Here is a 25,341-nt window from a genome sequence, read left to right on the forward strand (position 1 = left end):
TGGTGATGAATACTTTGTATTCCTGAGAATAACACCGGTGTTCTCGCCTTCTGTAAATCGGTATAGACAGGATAAGTGTCTGCTAAGAGAAGGTACTGCAGTGGAGATTTATATTTGTTTTCAGAAACACTGCTTCTATCACATATGGACGAAGCCTCCTGAACTTTTTGGATTTTTCTTCCTATGCATGTTTCAGAATTGAACTGTTTTGGCAAATTAATAATACATTTTAATGTAGCACCATGAAGAAGAATGTTTCTGCTTAATGAAATTCTGATTTAATGAAATGCTAAGTCAACGTTAGCGATTGGATATGTTGCTGGATCATTACTTTTTTGTTGGTGAACTTCATATAATGCATTACTTGCATTGTGTCCCCTGGCTACCCTGGTACCACAATGCAAATGAGTTCTGGAATTAACTCCATAGGGCCAGCACTGGGACTTTGGCATGGTGCCTGCTTAAATAAACAGAATAAATAAATACATAAAACACATCTGGGGCCTCATTTATAAAAATGCTCTTGCATTTATACTTAAACATAATCTTAAAATCATTTCCCAAGTTGCGCTTAGGCTGGATTTATAAAAATAGCTGAGACCGAAAAAGTTGCTTATGCAGACCTTCGATTTAAAGTGGCGTATCTGAACCTGTGATATTTGTCCTTATTGTTGGCTACTGGATTTTAAAAGCTAGTTCTAACAACATACAAGTACATGGAGTGTGTTTAAACGGCATTCGAAAGAAAAGAATGAACATTTGCATGTATTGTCTGAGGTTGAACGTTGGCTGAATCCAACCTTTTGTGGTATGTTGTGTAACCTGTATGATTAACTATGTTTATAAAACCATCACATGCTACATATATAGATTGCGATGATAGCTGGCTATTGGTAGCCCAAATTATTTATGTGTGCTAAGTTTCTGTAGGCATGACAATAATGGGCCATTGCAGGCAAAAGAGTGCTAATGTCAGGATGTACAGCTCTGCTAAACAGTACCAAAACGCTCATATTCTTTCATTTCACCATAAAACTGGAGGCCAGGCTCACATTAAGGCTTTGACGTGATGAATAATAGCAAATATGATGCATGTAAGGCAAGACTGACCCAGTTCTGGGTGCACCTTTGAAACGGGGCTTTGTCTCACACATCAATCAGTGAAACAGAAGAAACTGAGAAACCTATCACACCGGAATACACTTCTCCTTCCCTCTGGGTGGAGTGAGTGGCCTGCAACCTCACACCGGTAGTCAGTAACGCACATCGGGGGTTGTGTCAGTTATATTTGTAAAGGCATTTCTGCCAGTGTGCAGTAACATACTACAGAGGACCCTGACCCCCCCCCCTTCAGAGAAAAAAACCTTAAACTTCCAGACGGAAGCCCCTCAGAGTATGTCAGAATTGTTCATCACAAAGAGAGCTTTCTCAGCTGTGGAGGACGGGGCAAGTGTTCAGCCCCATAAAATAAAATAAAATGTCTTCAGTGGAACTATCAGAAAGGAGTCTGCCATGTTCCCCCAAATCGGTTGGGAGTGGACATGTGGATTAGAAATGATGTGCGAGAGCAGACTCTGAGCCTTCAAACAGCCGGGCTTCAAACAGAACGCCTTCAGGTCACCGGGGCCGAATACCCCTCACAGCGATGGAACTGGACAAAAATCGCGCAACACAATTTAGATTTTTTACACAGAGGAACTGGAGGAATTCTACACGGCAGCAAATGAGATCAAGTTAACACCCCAGCTGTAAATACCCCTACAGAAGTACTTAATTAGCCGCACATTAATAGACTGTTACTGCTGCTTACAGGTTGGCATTTGCAGTCATTTTGATTAACACAGATACTTAAGCTCATTGCTTCCAACTGACCCTGTGCTAATGTGGTGCTTACTGTGGCACGGCGTGCTTAGCTAACAGAGGAGTCATGTTTGCTCATTCTTTCGTGAAAATTACAACTCACACGTATACTGTATATGCATTTGGTCTTCTTGTGTACAGTATTTACAGTTGCAACAGCAGCAATAATCTAAATTAAACTATTAAGCACAATAATAGCAACTGATTTATCACTGATTTATCAGTACCGATTTATCAGCGACATTAAAGTCAGTTACTGAAATAAAAGCTACCTATGACGGTGTATGCATTGTCATACGGAGGACTTGTGTGTCCAGGTGCTTCAGTGGACAGTGTAAGAGCACTGATGTCTCTGATGATGTGCATCCCTTTGAATGAAGAATAAGCAGAGAGCTACAGCAGGGCAATGTCGTGAATGAACCATGATAGAGGTTTATTTTTAATCCGGTGGAATTATGCTATTTACACACAAAAGATAATTCTCATTGTACAATTTATGGAACTTGTTTTACATACCACTGTATGGATGATATGGTACATAGGGTTATTATAATATTCATACATGGGTCACACCGATGAGAGATATAACCTGGCATGTGAAAATTCATAAAAATCACTTTTCTAAAATCCTCTTGGCAAAATGCATATTGCTTATTTATTTTGTTGGTACTGAGGTTTCTCCATTTGACACCAAATTTAAATGAATGCAGTGATGGCTGCAAATAGTTCATGTTGTTACACATCTCTAATACTACCCCCATCGGCACACACAGCCCACTGTATTTAACAGTTATAGCCAATGACACACAATAAGGTACATTAGTATAGTCAAGAGTATAATGGTTCAAGACCAAAGGTTAAAAACGCCTAAAGTCATTACACTTTCCTCAAGCTTCACCAGTCTAAATAATTGCCTCGACCCGATTCATGATGCAGTATACGCACACCTAAAAAAAAAAACCAAGGTTCGGATACTCATTATATTTATTCCATTTACAATAGAGAAACACTTTTATATCTGTGAAAATAGTTATTTTCATTACCAGCACTGAGACGCCTTGCTTTGGAAAACGACTTCTAACGGATTACAACACGGTTAAGATCAGGTCACGTTTCGGGTACGACATTCACAAAGACGCGGAGGGCAGAAGAAAGGTCCGGCCGGGGTCTCTACGGGAGCCCGGGACAGCTTGCGTCCCTCATTGTGGAAGTGCTTTGAGTATGGCGTTCACCTCCTCTGCAACAGCTGTCAGCGCGAACTCAAACTGCTCCTGGGGAGAGAGAGAGAGGAGAAGAGCGGGTTCACTGCCTGCTGCTGGAGAGCGGGACACTGGCGGCCATTTGCATACCATTCAGCAGAGGGGGCCAGCTGCTCCTTAATACCGACTTTGACACCCCCCCCCCCCCCCAACACAACCTTTCCTCATTCTTTTAACTTAAACCCAATTCCCACTTCCCAATACAACAGGGCACGGGGGGACTGATGGGTGGAAAGTGACCTTTGACCTCTGCACACAGCCGGGCCTCTTTCTCACGCCACCAGTGCCCAGTGACACGGCAAGTCACTTCACAATTTAATCACCCCCCGCAACAACCTTCCATATCAATACTTTATACTGAAATACTTAGTCAATCACAACTTATTTTTGATTCATTTACTTCGGTTAGCTGGGTAAACTTGCGATACTGGACTTCAAGAGTTGATATGTGCAGCATTTTCTTTGATATCAATGACAGAAGATATTCATAACAAACAAGTATCCATCAACTTGGTATTAGAGATGGTCGTACTCTCATCACATGCCAGTCAGCTTACTAGAAATAAACATGCAGTGGGGAAAGTCTTGTGGATTGTTTTTTTCAAAAGCAAAACATGCCTTTGAAATGAAGTTTACTCTGTAATTGTAACATATTTTCTGATAGATACCACATTTTAAAATATCCTCCATTTTATCATTGAAGGATATTCTTGAAGCTTATACATGTATGAAATGTTTGTTTGATTTGCACTGCTCATCTTGACATCAAAGAATTATTCAAACTACAGACTGTGACTACAGAGAACTGTGCTTGACATCACAGATAGAAGATACCTAATTTATGTTATATATAAATAAATGTAAAAACCAACAGGTAAATATATGTTTAAAGTGTCGGTATCACTGAAAGGAAACATGCCAAAAAGAGAACAAGGGCTATATCAAAGGTAACACTGCAGCAAGCAAAGAAAATACTGATATGAAATGATACCAAATTGTGTATTTCTAACATGAAAGGGAGATGATTGCCATATAGAAAGTCCAGTGATGGGGTTGGGAGAGAGATATAAGCCAGTTTCTCTCAATATGAACTCAACAGTTGAATCTCAGAATAGGAGGGCTGATCCAGAATCAGTTTTGTCTTTTAACTCATAATTCATAAGGTTAGGGCATGGACAGGAAAAGATGATCCTAGATCAGTATACATATTCCACAACGCATCAGCAATATGGGATTTAGCTTATTTAGATTTATTTTTTTATTCAGTCGTAAGCACACCCTGTAATATGTACAGGTGCACGGAAAAAAAAGTTTGAGTGGAGGAATAATTGCCCCTACACAGTTTAAATGCTCAGTGTGATTTATTTATAAATGAACAGCATTTAAACCTACGCCGCCTTCAGTGGTGATGTGCACTGAGAGGTGAAACTCTACTGATCCCCCTACACTGAGCAATAACACATTAACCCTTCAAAGTGGCAGTTTTTCCTAAATTTTACATCAGTGATATAGACCTCGATTGCTTTCAGTTAAGGAACAGTTTATAGTCCTGCGACAGAGCACTGCAGAGGCCAACGATGTGCAACGAACATCACCGCTCACAGCAGCAAATGGCTTATACTCTGGGAGACTGGAGTGTGTTTATACTAATTGCTAAGGACTACAACCACTGTCTACAGTATGTCGGGCGGCAATAGAACTTTCTTGAACGTTCTACAATTTCAGTCGAGCGACACTCTGTCGTTGGACTATAAACTGGCTTCTAGGCATGGTGATTAATGCATCAGCATTAGGATATTCAGCTAAGAACACTCTAATATAGTATCTGTGATCTTACACCTTGAGAGGCTGGATATAATGTGTAACAGCCCATCACAGAATGTACTGTCATACGTGGCAGAGCGGGAATGTGCAGTATTTAAATAGGGTTGTGACTCATCACACTTTGAAGTCTGAGTCACTGCGTTTCTCCACACCGGGCCCTGGCGCCAATCAATCTTTCTGAAAGCCTTCCTGGAACTACTGTTTGATATCTCCCTCCCCTAGTTCATGCCGTGGGCTTTGAAATACATACACGGGAGGTAGGCGTATTGAAAAAAAATAAAAAAATAAAACACACAATGTTAAAGTTGCCAAGATGAAAAGCACTTGACATTTACCATGGCACAGAAACAGACAGAATCTAATGGCTGCTACAGGGATAGAAATAAACTATTATTGAGCATATATTTATCGCTGCATGTTTCTACAAATTACAATCTGAGCAATCAATGTTTAGCTCCACAGAGTCCCGAGTATTCTGTTTAAACAGAAAAGGGGCAAACACATGCGTCTGAGTATTCAAAGCAGCCAGACAGCACTATTTAGACAGCACTTACTCTTTCAGTCAACCTGCTAAAAGCTCGGGAATTTAACTCCACAGCAAATAACGCTATCAGCTCAGTTTAATTAATGACTGAGGCCAATATAAGGTAAAATCACTGTCCCTATTTGTGTCAAGCTTGTGTGAGCTCTGATAAAAAATGCTTTAAAATCTATTTAAATAAGGTTTGCTTGTTTTGATTGAATCAACACTATTGTAGTATTTTTCCTTTTAAGCAGAGTCTTTCAATGGAGCAAAGCACTAACCTACAGAGCTACATTAAACAGTACTCCATGACATGTGGTGTTTTGTTTTCCATGATAAATGATTGAATTACACTCTAAAATGAATGCCCTCTAAATGAATTTCAGCGGAAAAACAAACACACATGCACGCAAAGAGCAAAAGCTTGGACACACACACACACGCACACACACAGGCATGCACACACACACACACACTCTCTCTCTCTCTCTCTCTCGCTCTCTCTCACTTGCACACACACACAGTAACCATCAATGCTCCACACACCATACACTTTAAAGTCCTGTTTAGCCTTGCATCATGTGAACCTTGTGTGCTGTTTAGTCATCCACCACAAGGGGGAGTCAAACCTCAAACACCATATGGATCACAGGGATTTTTTTATTTGTACATATATTTGACTCGTAACCATTAGGTTATAATTAAATAAAAATACTGTACTGAGGAACCCTTCAAAGGGTGTATTTCAATGCCCTTGTTGATTTTATGAGGAACAGAATGCTTACAGATATTGGTCAAAACACTCAAGTTACTTGGGATTTAAGGATAGTTCTCCACTTCATACAGATTTATAACTTACTTTGTGGGATTAATAGGCCTTCTTAACAAGACAAGCAGCACTCTTCCTGATGCCCAAAGAAACATCCACAGCAAAAATGCTACAGCCAACTGCAGATTACTCTCAGTCATACACATCCCTCTGTGTCTCCACTGGCTGAAGCAAGACTTTGCAAAGTGGGAAGATTGCATCATGGTTTGCCATCCATTCCCACCACTCACACCTTTTGTAATAATTGTCATTGTGGTATTTCTATGGTATCAGATTACAGTCTTATGGATTTATACTGTATTTCAGTTTTGTGGCTTGTTATGTATATCGTCTGTACTATTTAGAGTTTATACTGCTTTGTTTTTGGCTAGCGCAGCATAGCATATTGGTTAGCATAGTTAAATTGCACTAATGCTTTTGTCATGTTGCATCTTTCCTTGCGGTTGTGGAAAGTCGGCCTGACACACGAATGTTTCCCTCTAGTTGCTCTGATACGTTAGTGTAATGTAATGCAAAATAACATAATAATAACACTACAGTTACCCCGAGATGTGCACTGTAGTTTCAAAAAGTTAGTAAACATAAACATTTCCCCAAAGTCACTGAACTGTGTACTTGTTTGAGCCCTGTCAGTTCTCCTCTTGGGTATGCATTTTAAAACAATGGAGGCTGGATTCAATTATACAGCCCATTATACAGCCTTTGTTTAGAGTTTCCAAACCATGCCGCCATCTTAACAGAAGCAAATAATATCCACCAAGTGACGCAGTCTGCCTAAGGATTTGACGTAATTGACATTTCCTTGCAGACTTTTAACAGGCAGTCTAAAACTACACAGAAAGCCTTCTACTCCTCATTTGTATTCACTGGCGGGCGTGGCTGGTTTGTTTAAATCCATCAAAACACACATGTGATATTCGCCACACGAACGTCTGGATCAGCGAATTAGACACTTTTAAAAAGTAGCGGGGTGGATAAGATGAGCTCAGAACTCAGTGGGGAGTCTGGAGACTTTACAGGGCAGGGAGAGGGAAGAAAACGAAACACACACTGAGACACACAAGCAGATACACACACACACAAGCAGACACACACACACACACACACACATACACACACATACATACACACACACATACACACACAGACACACAAGCAGACACACACACACACACACACACACAGACACACAAGCAGACACACAGACACACACACATACAGACACACACACACACACAGACACACAAGCAGACACACACACACACACACACAGACACACAAGCAGACACACAGACACACACACATGCACACACATACAGACACACACACACACACACACACAGACACACAAGCACACACATACAGACACACACACAGACACACAAGCAGACACACACAGACACACAGACACACACACACACATACACGCAGACACAAAGCAGCACAGACATTTTCAGCTTTTCTTTCTAGCTTCACTCCTCTGATATATCTACAAAAGCCCCTGCAGTCGACAGAACCCGGACAACAATCCCAAAGCCAGCAGCTTCTCCACTCACACTGACAAGCAGACACTGGCAATTTCTTGGAATGCTAATTCTGATTACTGTTTTCGAGTAACAGTACTGAGGCAAGGCTTTAGATTGCACAGGGATCAGATATTGCTCAATTATGTTATTGCAAGCGTGTTACCACCGAGCGACATATTAAAATGTGTAGCAAATTATTGCTTTAAACTGGTGCGACATTGTAAATGGCACTTCAGCAGCTCACAGTGCGGGCCTGACTTTGCATGGCCCTTGAGGTGAACTGCTCAGGAGCAAATTAGCATATTCATTCTGGCACCTGCGTGCCGCCTGCTAGCGCAAAATGCTAGCCATTTTCCTGAAGAGACGCGTGAAGGGGAAAAAAATAAAAAAACATGTCATTGGGGAAACCCCTCCCGCTTGTGTTTGCAGGGTGTGGCATTTATAACGGAAAACACAAAATACATTTCAAAATGCAGCATTTCTCCTGAGAAATATAGAAATTGCTGCAAAGAAATTCTAATTCAAATCGTGCTGTTGCCAGATTTGACCCAGTGTGACGGCAGTTGAAAAACAGAACACTTCTTAATGGAGCACACGTAACGCACAATGATGACTGGCTTGATTTGAAGGGTGAGTAACCCTCCCCCTCCCCTTCAGAAATATCCATTAGCTTTCCCAGCGGGGAGAGGACAGTACCTTTGTCTGGACCATCCCAGGCCTCTGGTCCCTCAAGTGCTCCAGCGTAGCAGCAATATCAATCTCTTTAGCACCTGCAACAAACCGCAAATTGGACTAAGTTCAAAGCTGCAGATAATCCAGCCTGCATCTGTCAGTCTCCTGTTCCCCGCTCCCTTTGGACCTGTGCTGAGATTGAAAATTATTACACTCATCCCTCCAAAGGCTTGGCAACGTGCCACCGCCCACTGTTTCTCTAGTCTGCTTGAAAAAGTGCAACAAAGGGAAAAACCTGTTTTATTTTTTATTTTTTTTGCTTTGCTTTTGTTTCTTAAAGGGGGAGTATCATCGTCTGATGATGCAATCCAATATTCCGTTTGTTTATAAAAAACAAAAGTCTAGGGCACTTGCAACAAATCAATAGGTGTGCTATGAGAGCAGCGTGTCCCCACAGTGCAGTCTGGCCTGACCAGGGTATGCGACTCCTATTGAGTAGGAGTTCTCAAAATGGCGTCCCATGGGCTCTCCCGGCTGAGGATTAATGAAAGCAGAAATAAATAAATGACTTAAGCAATAAAAGCGCTTCAGAATACATTACAGAGCAAATATTTATCATCCTGTTTCTCCTAATCGAGTTATCATTACTGCTATAACAAATTACAAATGGGAGGGGTTTTTTCATCAACTGAATTGCTCCTCATGATGGATTAACAATGAAAACTGAATAGGGGAAAAAAGGCGCTTAATGATCTTGGCGGTTTCGAACGTTTAATGAACTTGGCATTTCGTCGTTGTTATTTGGCTCTGTGATAAAAAGTTTTGGGAAGGACCGTCTTACAGGGCTGAGCGGGGAACAGAAAGCTAAGGAGGGGCAGGCCTCAGGCTGTTGCCCAAACGGGATGAGGGTGAGTGGAGTTGCGTCTCTTGTTTGGGCTGGACCCACATGGCAAGGGTCCCAGCCCGGTCGCGGGACGCTCGGCTCCCGTGGAGGCACGGAGCTGGCGCTGCGCTCCCCAGACCCCCACTTAACAAACGCCCGTGTCAAGGAGAAGATGGCCGCCATCCGGCCCGCAGACAAATCGGCACGGCACAATGCAGCCCTGTCGCTCAGGAGTGAACGGCCCAAAATTTCATTTATCTTTCGTGAAAAAGACACAAACAAAGACCCCGGTGAAACCCCGGTGGGTGACAAATACATCTTCTGTGGTATATATATAAAGAAATATCACAGACACATTTGAGCGAGTTCGACTGGGCGGATTGAAAAATAATGAACTTTGGAACAAATAACAGAAAAGGCCATTTGATACAATTTTCTACACTTTCATTTTTTTCCTTACAACACAATTTGCTCAAGTCTAACTGCTGATTACCAGCAGCATATTATACAGTTAAATGAGCACAATGCTTCAATAGCAGCAGCTGAATGGCGAAACACTATGATAAAAATTCATGCTCTGGGCGTCCTGATTAAAAATCTTTTCCACCTTTACTCCCAACGACTTAAACAACCAAACTATTCTAATAAACCGGTGGAAGGATGAGAACATAATGACTCATTTGAGATTCACTGACAAAAAAAAAAATCTCCTCAAGGAAGCAGGAGAGCCGTCTGAAAGAGGCGAGCGCTCTCTGGTAATGCAGCTGGTCCCTGGTCTGAAAGTACTCTTACACTTTCATGTTAAAGACGTGTTGGACTCTCCAGTTGGAGGGAAACGCTCGACAAGAAAAGGGGCTTTTGGGGGAAAAAATGGCATTCTTGAGTAATTTACAATTCATTCATCAAGAAAAGGGATGGGGGGGAAAAAAGGAGAGGGGAGAATGATTTTGTGTTGAGGCCACGGGGCTTTGATCATGCTGGTGAACACTGGAGCTCCAACCTGGGCCTCACACTTCTGAGCCCAGACAAAGGAGGTCCAGGACTGGCGGGCCAGGCCCAGATTCCTATCAGAACAAAACCTTTAGCCGTCTCACAGTATGACAGCCTGGGAAAGGCCCTCCCAGCGGGGCTAAGATGCCCGCTCTGCCCTTTGATCTCTCCTTAAGACCAGAGGCAGTGCAGCGGTCAGGAGATTTCACATCGTACACACTACGGGCCAAAAAGGGACCGGGTCAAGAACAAATGAAGGGCTGACCTCCAGGGAGGCGGGCGGGGGGACGGCCGCTGCTTTTGTTTCCCGGGCGAGTCTCACATGATTTATTCTGCATTACGGCCGCTGCTGCAACCCAATGTGACATGGCGTGCTACAATAGAGTTCAATAAATTACATATCATTTATTAAATATGTGTGTGTGTGTGTGTGTGTGTGTGTGTGTGTGGATATAACAGACAAACACACATATCCAAACATGCACCTAAGCAACCATGAGCCTACAGTGCTCATAAGAATCAATATGTGCACAATTTTCATCATTTTACTAGACAGCATTGAAAGTATTTTGAATTCATCTTTAAAAACATATATAAATAAGCCAAACAATACAGAGTGATTTTGTAAAATTACAACTGCACACATGAAAAGAAATAGGAACCGGATTTCAATCAAAGGTCTGAAGCATTAAAATGATTTACTCCATTTTCGAATGCGCCTCTGTGTGCTCTTTTTCACTCTCTCCATATCCATTGAGTATTCAGAGAAGGCTTCAGTCAACCTCGAATGCATTGCCAGACCTTCTGCTGGAAATTGAGGCTTTATTGTTGCCATGGTAACATCTCCACACAAGCATAAGGAATAAAAAAAAAAGCTTTTCGACTCCCACCTTTAGCCATCTTGTTGAGAACCATGTCAATCAGAATATACGTTCCACTTCTTCCAGCACCATCACTGCAAGTAATGAGAGAAAAACACCATTAGCATGAATAAAAAACATTTAAACAAGGGCTCTGTTCAACTTAGCACTGTCATGCTCTTAAAAACAAATGCATAGCTCATTTCAGATTTTCGAAATATTGTCTGTTTTTCCAGTTCTCTGAGAGTAAATATAATAGTCGTGTTTTCAAAGGGCTCACTGTTCACAGAACACATTTCAGACACCAATCTGTATTAACAATCTGCAACTTCACATCTGCAATTAACAGAAGCCTTCCAGGATCCAGTCCTTGCTGGTTATTTAATTTCTATGACAAAAGGCATAGCAATCACATGGAAAAGAATTACCACACCTAAATGTAACTAAAATGTTCTCTACTGATGAGTGTTTTAAAGCACGGAGAAAGATTGGACCGATTGAACTGAAACGAATAATTTGAAGGAGAATTCAACAAGGAAATAACCTTTCTTTATTTACATTTAAAAAAAATCAATTGTAGCCACGGGGTTAAAGGAGCGGGTTCATGAGAAGCAGGCTTCCCCGTTCATGAGTGATAGCCTAGCGTAGCGCCGCTCCGGGCCTCCAGGCGTTACATCCGTCTGCCTTTTAATTGCAAGCGCGGGGCGTGCATGGCGCTAATGGAGACAGAGCTGGCCGGGCATCAGTGTTTTATAAATCCTGCCTGCCTCCTCACTCCCGCGCCAGCGGCCATGGGGAAACGCGTCAGCGGTGCCGAACGGCAGCGCAACAAACCCGCGCGCCCCAATTACACCGCAGGGCGCGTCTGAAACGCCCTGCGTCTGAAACGCTGGCCCCCCACGGCCTCCCAGGCCCTGTCGCTGGGCCTGCCCCGGAGGGCAGGGTGCACAGGGGGCGTTCGCACACAGCTGGGTCCAGCGCACCTCAGACTTAAGCACCGGGCTGGAGGCGACCGCTGCAATACGCCGGCCCAGAACCGCCGCGCTCGACCCGGACCGAGCAGGTGCCCCGCACGACCGCACTCACGCCGGGCCCCATCAAAGAGAGGCTGAGGGTGCAGGGGGAACGCCTCATACCCAATTAAGATGTCCGTGCCTCTTATGGATTCGCATCGTGGACGGATGCTGTGGATTCGGGGTTGTTGAGAGGGTGTGTGTGGAGGGGGGGGGATTCTTACAATACAGCTATCAAATTGTATAGTGACCACCTCGGGTATGGCAGTGGGAGATTTCCACCGGTTTGATGAAGTACGACCACCCCCCATTCCTGCTTTCCTCTTTAATAGAGTAATAGAGTCCTGATCCACCATTTTGTACTCATGACCCCCCCTCTCCATTACTGGACACAGTTCCACAGAAAGGACAATGTCAGTTTATGACTTTTTAGTTTTAGGAGTGTTTTGAGATTCATCACTTCAACCGAATATGTTGCTTGTACAGTATGCAGCCAATGAGGGTCCTAATAAGCAATAAAGGCAAATTTAAACAAATAAGGGTTCTGCACACTGCGATACATGAATAAATGTTGGCTGCGTATTAACACTACTACACAACATATTTGAATGTAGCCTCCAAGATGCTGTACAAGCGCAAATCACTCAAGATAAACTGCTTCACAGTCTTTCAACAACAAACGGCTTTCATTGTACTTGCCTGCAGTGGACAATTATTGGACAAGACCGACCTCTGTAGCACTTGTTAACCTTTCTGCAATAAAACAGATACAAAAACATGTTTAAAAATATATACAATATATATATAAAAATATATTAGATATTTTTAAACTAAATTTAAGAATTTTACTGATCCATAATAATTTTGAAGCCTAAAAAATGTCATGACTACTTATTGAAAGAGAGAACATCTGATACTGTAACTGTCAGGAACAATAGCCAAACTGGAAACTGAAGTCCATTCCATGTCAATCAAAATAATTTGAAGAGGAAAAAAAGTCCATGTTTCACAATTAAAATAAATGAATAGCATTTAAAATCCACACTGTGACAAGCCATTACGGAAATGATTGATGCCATGGTGACATATTGTCATCCACAGTACATTAACCTTGCACAATTAACACTGTTACACACTTGCACAATGGTGAGGGGGCAAAACTCCTTTTAGAGGAAACAGTTTCATTTGCTTAACGGCCGGTTGCCATGGACACCCACCACACTGGATCCTGTCCACTCTCCACTTTTTAAAGCAAATTAGGATTTTTTTTTATTTAAAGCTTATTAAGTAGGATTGTCAGGGAAACAGTACTTCAGTATTTTTAAAGAATCCTTAGCTTTTTTGCTAAAATGTAAAATGATTTCAAGAGAATTAATTAAATCTGAAAATGTTTTAGGGGATATTTAATGGATAAGGAAAGTGTTGGCTAATGAATGACCTATATGTTAATACAAAAGGTCTCTTCTAAAAAAAAAAAACAAAGCAAATGAATTAGAGAAAAGCACTGCATAAATCTGCACTTAAAGGATCCTTTCTATTATGACTGTCTAAGGTCCTTGACATTCCTGCTTTAAAGCTCTAATTACAAATCAAACATGTATTACGTTTTATTACGCTTGTGGAAATCACAAAGTTACCCACCAAGACAGCAGTCAATAAACAAGCAAACGAACAAACAAAAGTTATTATAAAGGCAAGCAATTATCCATACAAACCAGATGTTTAGTTCACTGAGAGCAAAATAAAAAGGACTCGTCATGCAAATCAAGGGCAAGCAAAGGTCAAAGGTCATTAGAGGCTGTAGAAGGCCCCCCGGCTGCAGAGTCACAGTTTCCAATGATCACTTTTGTGACTATGCAACTGGGCTCATATTACTAGCTGCAACATCACAAAAATGACACTGGCAACCGCTAATTAGCTGGCCAAAAAAAAAAAGGTAGAAAAAAAGAAAAAAGTAAAAGTGCGCTCATTGGAATGTGAGTTGTGTTAGTAAACACTGCAGCACGCAGAGAGAAATTAGGGCGCAATTTATCCTTTAAAAAGCCCCTGCATGTAACTCTAATTATCCTTTAGCTTAGCAATCTTTCTTTAAAGTGCAAATGCGCTCCCCATAGGCTTAAGAAAATATTTAATTAGACGTGTCAACATGAGATGTACAAGCTCATCTGATGCCAATTTGCTGAAATTGTGTCTGTGTGCGTGTGTGCATGTGTGAGTGTGTGCGCATGTGTGTGCGTGAGTGTGAGTGTGAGGGGAGAAATAATTGAAAACGGTATAACTGTATTGTTAAAAACAAGTACAACTGAAGTCTAACTAATAAGGCTGGTAGCGGGTAGCGTGGCATTCATTTCAGCAGCACAAAGCCGCTACCCACACGTGTATACCCACAGACACAGCCACAGCAGTCATTAGGCTGGGCTGGATTTGGACAGTATAAAAGCGGAGAATGTGCACATTGCGGAGGCTTTAATATCTGTGTGACTACCCTTGTTCAGCATAATATAAAACAGGAAAGCAGTGAAGGTGCTTGTTGTCTGGCCAATAATTTCCCCCCATTATCCACAACGAATACAGAACATTAGATCCAAACTTCTGGTTCTATGTGGCATATTGCGCAGAACATTCTCACGCCCTGTTTGCTGTATGTCAATGCTGCGTATGTTTACTTCCTGTTAGCCCTATGGGATACTGCACAATCCAACTTCCTGTCATCCCTATGACATACTGTTGTTCCATCCTTACTTCCTGTTACTGCTTCCATTCTCATTTGGAGGATTTTGGAGCGTTTGGAGAACTTCCAAGCCTCCCAGAGGGCCCATTACAGTCTTACTACTATTGTGGCCTATACCAATTCAGTCACTGGCTTTGCTGGAGTTTTTTTTTACAAGTGACAGTTTGTGTTTAATGGGATGCTTGGATTAAGGATTGCTGTACTATGTGGAAATCTGATTTGTCATTGGGTATGAGAGAGGAAGAAGGCCAGCGATGATTGAAGCCAAGCCGCAGGTCTTGTTAAAACACCATTCACAGTTTTACCAAAGGGAATGAAAAGGATAAAAGGACCGGAGGTAAAGCAATAAAAAAACAAACAAACAAACAAAAAAAAAACTCACAAAGGAATAGATTTGTAGCCTTCACATGATTAAACCGAAAGCAAGTAAAACCCTGCTGAGCATGTTCTATCCATGCCTCTGCAAGCGGTTGTACCTGCGGAAGTCCAGTAGGGTTCTTGCCGAGTCCGGAACATTCTGGTTCAGCCAAGTCAAGAAGTGAAACTGAGTCACGGTGCGCGTCTCGTTGGTCTGCAAGTTCTTCAGGTAGAAACTCCGCACCAGGAAGTCCTCGCACCAAATGTGCTCTGAGACCAGGTTCACCTTCGGTGGAAAATAAGTCAGTTGCATAAGCTCTGATCAGTGAATCTGCGCACGTCTCTGTGTGAAAAATGGAGCACTGAAATAGAATTTCAAATGGTCGGTTGTTAAATCGGATATTTCTTCACCAAATGTTTTGGGCAGTATTCATGCCGGTATATTTATGCTGGAAGATCCTTGGTCAAATGCACAAGTGTACAAGTCAGGATGAAAGTGCTTGATCCCACTACGTTACAGCATTGCCCTCTGATAAAATTGAACATGAATACTGTGCATACACATTATCTAAAAATTTAGAAACCGCTACTGCATGTTTTGAAAACAGCATGGTCAATTAGCTGGTTATCACAGAAATTAGCTGGGCATTTCCCACAAAAAGTGAAAAGACCAATCAAAACAGCCTCTGGGATTCAATACTCGGACGGATTTAGCTAGCATTACATAATTTCCTACCAACATGACACAGAGTTTACTTTTTGTTGAAATTAAAATGTTGTGTAAGCCACAAAGACAAAAATAAAACAACAAAAAAATCCTGAAAAAGAAGGCAAACAAATGACTAACTAGAATGATGAATGCCATTACACTCATGGCTTCATGCCGTTAGGTTGGATTCCGGACTGTAGCATACATAACGCTTTAAAAAAGCAACAATAATGTAATCGGTTAGATAACTAATAAGTGAATAAAATGTGGAGAGGGCAGACACCCCCACAGACGGTCTCCCGTAGGCACCTCGTAAACGTGGTAGAGGTTGGAACCCTCGTCCGGCCAGTAGTGGTAGCTCTGCTTGACTCCATTCTCGGCGACAGGCGTCAGCATGACAATGACCACACAGCCACTCTCCCACACCATCTGTGGACAAAGGAGAAGAGGGCCCAGGGCCACCGTGTGACTGCCTAATTACCTCTCCTGACGCGCACACAGGTCTGAGTCTGCCCACGCCCAGAGCCCTTAGCCCAATATGCCTCAGCTTCAAAAAATACATGTAGAAAAACATGAAATCTCAAACATTTGGTTCTTGAACGTTCTATGTGCCTTACTCTAATTCTCATGAATTTATGATCTCATGTATCTTTGCCTCCACCTTTGCAGGAAAACATCGATAGCTTAAGCTCAGAGAAAGGAAACACGAATAATACTGTCATCAGTTCATCTGAAATCAGTTAGAATGGTTCATCAATATTTGGTGGGTTAGTGTTTTGCCAAATGTCCATTACCCCACACTCATTACAAAACTATCAGGCCCCAGAAATCACCAGTTACGTGTAATTTATGATTTCTTAAAATGACAGTGCTGAAGAGTTAGGCCTCACATAGTGCACGGCCCAGTAATGCAGAACACATTTCCTACAACATCGCAGTTAGAGTGGAAAAACCTGTCCTCTTTCCTACGGCATTTAATATAGCCCAATTGCCATAGTTAATTATAACAATTTAGAGCGTATTTTTAAGATACAGGCTCACTGAGGCCATAACACAATAAAATAAACAACAAAAAACATTTTATGACTGTTATAAAAGCACAATAGCAGCAACTATAAAATAAACACACAATTACACTAAAATCGCAAAGATTTCACCCAGGAAAAACACCATGGGTCATGAATTGCATGTATGTACAATGAGATGACAAACAAAACAAAGGGATTATCTTAAATAAATCTCATGAATCCTTTCCAAAATTACAAGATAATAACGGAAGACCAAATAATTCTGCTGGAATATTCCTTCACTTTTTTAAAGTTAAGATTTTTTTTGGTATGTCATGATAGGCATTTAATTTATTTTAATGAAAGATTATTTATCTATATGAATATTAAAATAAATATTTATTGGTTTACGAAACAAATTCATATTCTGCTTGTCATAAATAGTGAATAATAGTAAGTAAGTTCTAGACAATTACTGCCAACATTTTTCCTATACTATATATAATATATATTATATATATATATATATATATATATAGGTTGCAGCCTTTATAGTGAAGGTGATATCATAGAGATAATTGTATTTTACACATATAATGTACCGAATTATGGCAATTGAAGCTATACATGAACATAACTTATAACTAGAAATTGTCACAGGCAATGCTGAAGCAATAGTGACCTCTGGAATGCATTACATGCATTTTTAATGCGTATGAAAGATGGAATAGATATAACAAATTAAGTCCAGTTTGATACTTCGAGATGTATTGGTCTAAATATAATTGAAAATAAATGAACGAGAAATCATAATAGTGAGAACGTGAAGTTGAGGAGAACAGACCTTGCATCCATTTAATCTCATCATTTTGCCATGAGTCTAGAGTGTGTCCAGTACTGACTGAACCCTGAACCAAGTCTTTGATCACAGCGAGGATCCGTGCTTTCACCAAGAGTCCTCGTCCTTCTAAGAATTATTGACCGTCTACTCGGAAAAACATCCTTCTTTCAAAGAGAAATTTACCTAATTACAATCTTGTTCTGCTGACCGAACTCAACCTTAACTAGCTTCATTAATCCCCTTTTAAATAGTCAAAAAACGTAAAAAAAATAAAATCAGAATAAATGTTTTATGTCATCATTTTAGTGCGGGTCTCTTGTAAACTACAGCCATGACTTTAAAGCCATTTACAGATGAGACATTATTGCCTGGAAACTCAGACTGGATACAATGCCAACCTACTTCCTTCAGGAACAGGCAGATATTCAATGCATACAGAAAAATATATACAAGTCATTCATCATTCATTGCCTTTAAAAAATAATCTTGGTCCAAATTTGGAGGCTAATTTGGTGTAATGTGCTGATTGGCTTGTCCGATAAGCTGCAGGAAGATTGAAAATAACTGGAGTAATCATGTAGACGAAATAGAAAGGGTAGAGGCGGGCTGAGTAGGGTAGGGTGGGGGGTGTTACGGTGTTTTTGTGTGTGGGGGCAGGGATTAGAAAGAGCTTTTCAAAGAGCAGTGTTTGATTAGAGTAGCTCTGTCCGTGTTACAGTATTTTCATGGTGTGCAGACAGCTTTACCATAGACACAAGCCTCTGTCCCTACATATTATAATCAGTTTTACCCCCCACCTACAAAAAGACCCTCTCTAATATTTTACTGTTTTATCAGTGACCAAACAGTAGAGATGTTCGAAGTGGATTTCAAAGGAACCTGAGGGCTTCGATGAATAATTCCAAGGAAAGGTTTTGATTGGAGGCGAATTCATAAGGCACTATTGGAAGGGTCAGTGATACTAACACTGTCGATCCAACTCAATACTCCTGAGAGGCAGTTTTCAAACGCTTACTGACTTGCTCCAGAAAACTGTCCATTCACTTCAGGCTTCCAGTGAACATGTATTATTATACATGAAAACCATAATTTAAAGGCGCAATGTGAGCTTTAACTACAGTATATATCTTTATATAAGGACACCTTTAAGGTTATGCTAACCGTATAAACCTATGTATTTCTCCGATACATTTGTGAAGATGCTGGGAAAAAATAAAAATAAAATAAGAGCAGAAAAAAAAACGTACAAATAAATGAAACCGTATACATGGTGCAAACCACATTTCACTAAACCCAGGATAATAAGAATTTTAAAACAGCAAGCATTGTCAATAACAACAGCACATTTTCAGGCTTGTGAAATTCAGGCTGATAAAGAGAACAATCCGTTAAAATAAAATATAAATATTCATTTTCACCAACAATAAAGTCAAACCGTCAGCAACCTGTGAACATCAAGAACCACCATGGCCATGAATGTGGTTGGCATTGCCGCGAGTTATGACTGTTCTCCCACTCATGGGCCCTTTATAAAAGCTGTAGTTTCTATCATTATGAAGATGTAGCATTCTGCTGGATTTTAGGGTATTACCACTGCCTTTTCTCAAATGGCAGTCAGGTGGACCCTAATGTCCCCATGGCCAAACGCAAACCGACCAACAGCTGACCTCATCGCCTCTCAATCAACGCGCAAATCTCCCAGACAACACATCGTGTTCCGCGGTTTCAGCTGCAGCAACGATGCCCTTAATTACTCTAATATGTAACCATTAAAGCATCATTTGCTAGCTGGGGCGTAATCTAAAGATACTAACCTTGCCTTACGTTTTGTCCAGTGTGACTTATGAAATCTATTCTGACATTAAATGACTGCAGATGGGTACAGATTCATCACTGAAACAATGCATTTTCCCTGTTGAATGTGTGTGCTCTTCCTTGTGGCTTCAAAGAGGTGAAACTGATTTCTTAAACCATGAATAGAATTACTAATTTCATAATTGTTAAAACATCTCTGGATTCAGATCATGGCTGGTTTATTAACACATAAATAAAACTAGATATGTACCTCTGATTTAAAGCAGTCAGAATTTATCAAACGCCATTATCGCTGTGGGGTGCTGGGAGAAACGGGAAGACCCATCTTTGTGATCTTGGCTCAAAGGGCTGGCTGGATCTTCACTCTGGAACATCTCTTTGCTTAGAATGAAGTCGCCTGACCCGATGTCATTTATTTTCAGATTTAACATCGTTTAGTGGAGATTACAGGCATCAATTCACCTTCTATTCCAAGACTACTTCCAATTTTAGCCGCCCCATAATGCATCTCATTAACTCCACTGCAGGGCCACTGTTATTTCAGTTTTACACCGTAAAAGGTGATGCAGTATGTTGATAATATTTGCTCCTGAATATTCTTAATGCAGATGATCACAGTGCCTCACAGTAAAAAGGGGAGATGAGGAGATGTCATGTAGATGAAGTTTCATCTGTTTCCTCATTCAGTGAGAGGACAGCATCTGTTTGTGAAGACCATCCTGTGGTGAAAACTTGACAAAAACCGATAAACCTCCCACAATAGTCTCCATTTCTGACAGAACCATCTAATACCTCCATTTCTGTACAGGAAACATGGGGGATCTTAAGCTAGACCACTAGAGCACAAGGCCTCCAGCAAAAAAAGATATTGGCAGCTCTGTGCCCCTTCCTCCTCAGAATCTTAGCCCCGAGCTCTCCTACATCCTGTACTTTCGAATTTCGGCTGCAACCTGCTGAACTAACAGGACAGATTTTGTAGAAACCCGGCTAACAAAAGCAGCAGCTGTATAACAGGAATAAGGTGCCTTCACTCTACCTGCCAGAAATCAGCGACGGTGGAGGGCAGCGGACCCTGGGTGGCGATATAGGCTGGGTTTCGAGGATCATGGTCCATCTGTGTGAGGAAAGGGGGTAAAGAGAGAGAGTCACTGTAAATGGGACCACTACAGAGCGTGTACTGACTGACTGAATCTTACTCAATTCTACAGCAGGGGTCACCAGGCAGAATTTCAATACATCTGACAATCCAGAGACCTTCAACCAATGTGATCATCTCTGTTTCCTTGACAACCAGGGTGGAGGTGAAGGAAAGGGGAGGGGGTTATGTGGTGCTAATAGTGCTTGATACATTTAGCCATCGTTAAAGGTCAATGGATTAGCAATAGATCCCTTCCCCCTGTCTGCTGCGGAACAGACGCACAATCCGTAAAAAGTATATAATCCAAGTATACACTGAACATAATTGAAAGTACATGTCTATCACTGCTTCACACAAAAGCACTTTGTTAGTTGGCGTTGCTAATATTAGAAATATTTCTTCATATAGATAGAGAGCAATCATAACAGGCTGCTGAGCACAGTGGGCCTTTGTATCTGCGCAGGTTTTAATGAGATTCGCCATTATAACGCCTACATAAAAGCTTTTTTTTTGTTTTCTGTGAGGAATTTATTCAATCAGGCATGGATCTCTGGTGGATTTGAGAACGCACACTGCAAGCTGTCAAGAACAGGAAGCGGCTACAGCGCCGGTCCGCGCTCCAAAGAGGCCAGAGATAATCAAGAAAGGCTTGGAGAGCGGCAGCCTTCTGTCCCCTCTCCATTCAAAGCATGACCGCTCTTTCATATTCATGATTAAAGTAAACCTGGAGAATGAAATGGCCCCGCTAATCAAACGCGAGCGGGGAGCCTAGCTGTGCGGCTACGAGAAAGCAGCTCGGAGCGCGAGCCGCGAAAAACCCCAGGGTCCGGTCAACATTCGTCCTCAAATATGACACTGTTAATGTTACTTTCTTCATTACGTACTAATATTATTCACTAACAGGTCAGCGATGCCACACGAGTTATAGGAAAATAAATGTGTCCTGAAAAAGGTGCTTGTATTGTATTTTATTGTATTTTACAGCATCTCAAATTCTGTTCAGCAAAAAGGCTGCTGGATTAAGGTCTCAGTTTAAATATTCAAAAACAAAACCAGACCCAATCGAATAACTACATCAGTAAACTACCATTCCATAATATTGAAGAACGAATGTTTAAATTGAAATACAAAAATAAACAAAAATATGTTATCCATTTCTAAACCCCTCAAAAATAATGCTTTGTACTTAGGAAAACTAAATTAATTGTAAATAGAAAGCATGGGCTATTGTAATGAGCCGAATGTTATTTCTGTAGCTCTGTTCTAATTTGGAGAGCAACACTGTGTGACCATCAATCTTGCACGCAAGAAAGCTCCGCGGCAGTTAAATGGGGGGAACCCAAGCATTACGCTCAATGTTGTGTCTGCATATTAAATGCATTGCTTACCAGAAAAATACAGTCGGTTGAAAAAAAAGCAGGGCAGTTGGTGAATCTGAGAAGGTTTTGCCTTGAATTAGCACGGTGGGGCCGAGACGTCTCATTAGCTCACCGGACAGCGGAGTTAGCGTGCTCTTTGTCTGTCACAGCCCTTGATACGACTGCAATGGCTGCGAAAGCAGGGGCCATTTCCGCTGTCATGAGCCGGACAATATCTGACAAAAATTCATACCTCTCGCACCGAAAATGAAAGCCATTAAATGGAAACCGTAAACGTGTGATGGGCTAATCTCTCTCGGAACAATTAATGGAAGGAGAGCTATTTGTATGTACGGAATCTGGCCTTAATCTCCTTTTTTCATGAACTACAATAATGGGAGGTTGTACATTAACGCTGATTTACCCAGCGGATCTCTCCTACGAAAGCTTCATTGCTGTCAGTACAAATGAAAAATGTGGAAGGGCTAATATTCGAGTAAGGGTAAGCACAATAAAAGGAATTGTAATTAAAATAATACTATAAAATGCAACAACCCAAGATTGTGCGCTCTGTCATCTTGTTTGTAACAGGCTCACTAATACAGTGTACTGTGGCGACATGAAAGGCAGCTCTTCTGAGAGAAATCTCAAGGTAAGACTGTGACACTGTAATTTCCAGCATTCCTCTGATGACAGGTTTTAAAAATGACAGCACTGTTCTCCAATGGACTCATTTCAAGGACACAGACAGCTACATCGTGACATCACTACAAGAGCCGGGACATCAAAGGAAGGGGATGTGCTGCTTTTTTTCAGCAACAGGAATAGGCAATCCACTGTAAGATAGAAAACCTCATACACAACAGTGTCGAAGAACATTTCTTTTTCATTTTGCACAAGAACCAGTATGAGAGCAACACTGCATTCAGCATTACTGTTTGAAAGAAACATAGAAGGTAGATAGGGGGGGCATATCACTCATAAAACACAAAGGGAAACCAAAGCTACCCACACTGTCATAAAGTATTCATTACTCTTTTCTAGCAACTGGGAAATTTGTTTGGTTTTGAGTTCCGTCAGTTAGCAGAAGTTGCTGTGTGACAAAAGTTCTATACAATTGCATAAAGAAAACTTGTTGAATTTGAGCTATTGTAAAACAGCAGGGCAGGACAATCATTTAGAAATATCAATGAGCGCATATCCGCATAAAGCACATCTCAGTCAGCTGAAGACGAGGAACAGAAGGGACCCAGTCCGTGAACACAGCTGGGTTATTTTCACAAGATCTCAGCTCATCAGGTTCAGACCGTGAGCTCCAGGGGTGACCATTCCAGCCCCCGACAAAAGCACAAAATGTGCACCCTTCATCTGTTCCCAAATTCATCCTCACTGCAATATGATTCATCCACGCCTCTTAGCAGCCATTAAAGCAAATTCAATCCAAGTAAATTACAAAGGACATTTTTATTTAGTCCGGTTTTTTACACCCTGGTCTTCAGCCGAGTAGAGCCTGCAGTTGAGCCTGCAGGTAAAGGACTCGAGACTTAAGTCTAAGAACAAAAGGCCAGGATTAAGTCAAAGATAGAAAATGAGCAGTCTGCATGTTCACGCCAAGACCAAAGTCTGCGGGGGTGGTATTAGACACAGAGCACACACAACTATAATTCCATCAGCTTTCATAAGATTTCTTTCAAAAGGGACCATGATATACCAATGGGAGCAAATGAAATGTTAATTTCGGTGTTTCCATGTTAGGTAACATTTTGTGACAGCACAGATTTTATGTGTGGGGCTACAGTACTATACAATTAGAGAGTATAAATCAAAAACCTTTGCAGAATATTTCCACAGCCAAACACAAGAAATGGTTTAGGGCAGCAGCTGATCACATATACATAGATTTATATGTGTAGAGTTCAGTCTACAACTCTCCATAGGCCAGTCCGGCCAACTGAAAGGTCTTTAACCACCCATCAAAAACTGTTCACTACGACCAAGACCATAATTTCCACAAATTATATTCCTGAAGAAAGATTTCTACCTGAAGGAGTGACATTTAACAGGTGGGCTTGGCTGTGAGTCACACAGTAAGTTATGGGTGAGCTGAGTGGTGGACATGAGTGTGTGTCAGTCTGCCCCAGAATGGCTACAGCAGTGTAGCCCCCTTCTCCTCCACAAACCCAGATTTCAAGGAAAAGATTATACGCTATTTACTTGTGGACCATTTCCCTGATGCTTAATGAGGACAAAGTACAATCATTGACAGTTATAATTATCACAATTTTGCTGTGCGCAGTCAGAGGCTCCTTGTGCTGTAATTACTGGCCTCTCTTCCCCAGGCCTGTGGGTGGCTCATAACCGCTCCGCTTCTGCGTGGTATTAACGTCGCGGCTGCGGGCTGTGTGGTGGGAGGGGCGGAGGTCTGCTCGGCTCGCCTTCCGCTCAGAGGCAAGTGCTTTCTTTAAACAACGTTTTATGATGTCAGAGTGTAGAAAAGGCCGGCAACTATTGAGTACTATATGATCTTTGTATCATAATATACACTCAATGAGCACTTTATTAGGTTTTTATTAGACTTATTGGGTTCCTGCTGCTGTAGCCTATCCACTTAAGAGGTTTGACGCGTTGTGTGTTCAGAGATGCTCTTCTGCATACCACTGTGTGGTTATTTGCGTTACTGTCACCTTCCTGTTAGCGTTGACCAGTCTGGCTCTTCTCCACTGACCTCTCTCATTAACAAGGCATTTTTGCCCACAGAACTGCTGCTCACTGGATTTTCGTTTAGTTTTTTGCACCATTCTCTGCAAACTCTAGAGACTGCCGCGTGTGAACCTCCCAGGGGATCAGCAGTTTCTGAGATATTCAAACCAACACAGCTGAACGTATTGGCCACATCTGCATGCCTTCATGCATTTAGTTGCTGCCACATGTTTGGCTGATTATATATTTGCATTTTAAAGCTGGTGCACAGGTCTACCAAATAAAGTGCTCAGTAAGTGTATATGTATATATTATGAGCGTGTCCACTTGTAGGACTGAACGCACTGATATTTGAGAAGTTGAGGAACAGCTTCCCAGGGGTACGGCTTGGCTTGATTGGGGGTAAAATGAAGGGCTCACACTATGAGGCGTCACAGAGCGCCTCA

The 25,341-nt window shown here is 41.6% G+C and overlaps 1 protein-coding gene across 1 annotated transcript in view; it reads right to left on the minus strand.

Moving 5' to 3' along the window:
- Positions 1-2,267: 2,267 nt before the first annotated feature.
- ptprn2 (protein tyrosine phosphatase receptor type N2) overlaps positions 2,268-25,341 on the minus strand; it is a 203,171-nt gene continuing 180,097 nt past the window's right edge. Inside the window, exons 17-23 of the mRNA XM_061239019.1 lie at positions 20,736-20,813; positions 16,346-16,465; positions 15,447-15,613; positions 12,945-12,992; positions 11,257-11,327; positions 8,518-8,591; positions 2,268-3,131 (exon numbers count right to left, since the gene is read on the minus strand). Of these exons, the coding sequence (XP_061095003.1) occupies positions 3,060-3,131; positions 8,518-8,591; positions 11,257-11,327; positions 12,945-12,992; positions 15,447-15,613; positions 16,346-16,465; positions 20,736-20,813 (630 nt within the window). The 3' untranslated portion in view covers positions 2,268-3,059. The remainder of the gene's footprint in view (positions 3,132-8,517; positions 8,592-11,256; positions 11,328-12,944; positions 12,993-15,446; positions 15,614-16,345; positions 16,466-20,735; positions 20,814-25,341) is intronic.

The sequence above is a fragment of the Conger conger genome, chromosome 4, assembly GCF_963514075.1.
Source record: "Conger conger chromosome 4, fConCon1.1, whole genome shotgun sequence".
Taxonomy (NCBI): Eukaryota; Metazoa; Chordata; class Actinopteri; order Anguilliformes; family Congridae; genus Conger; species Conger conger.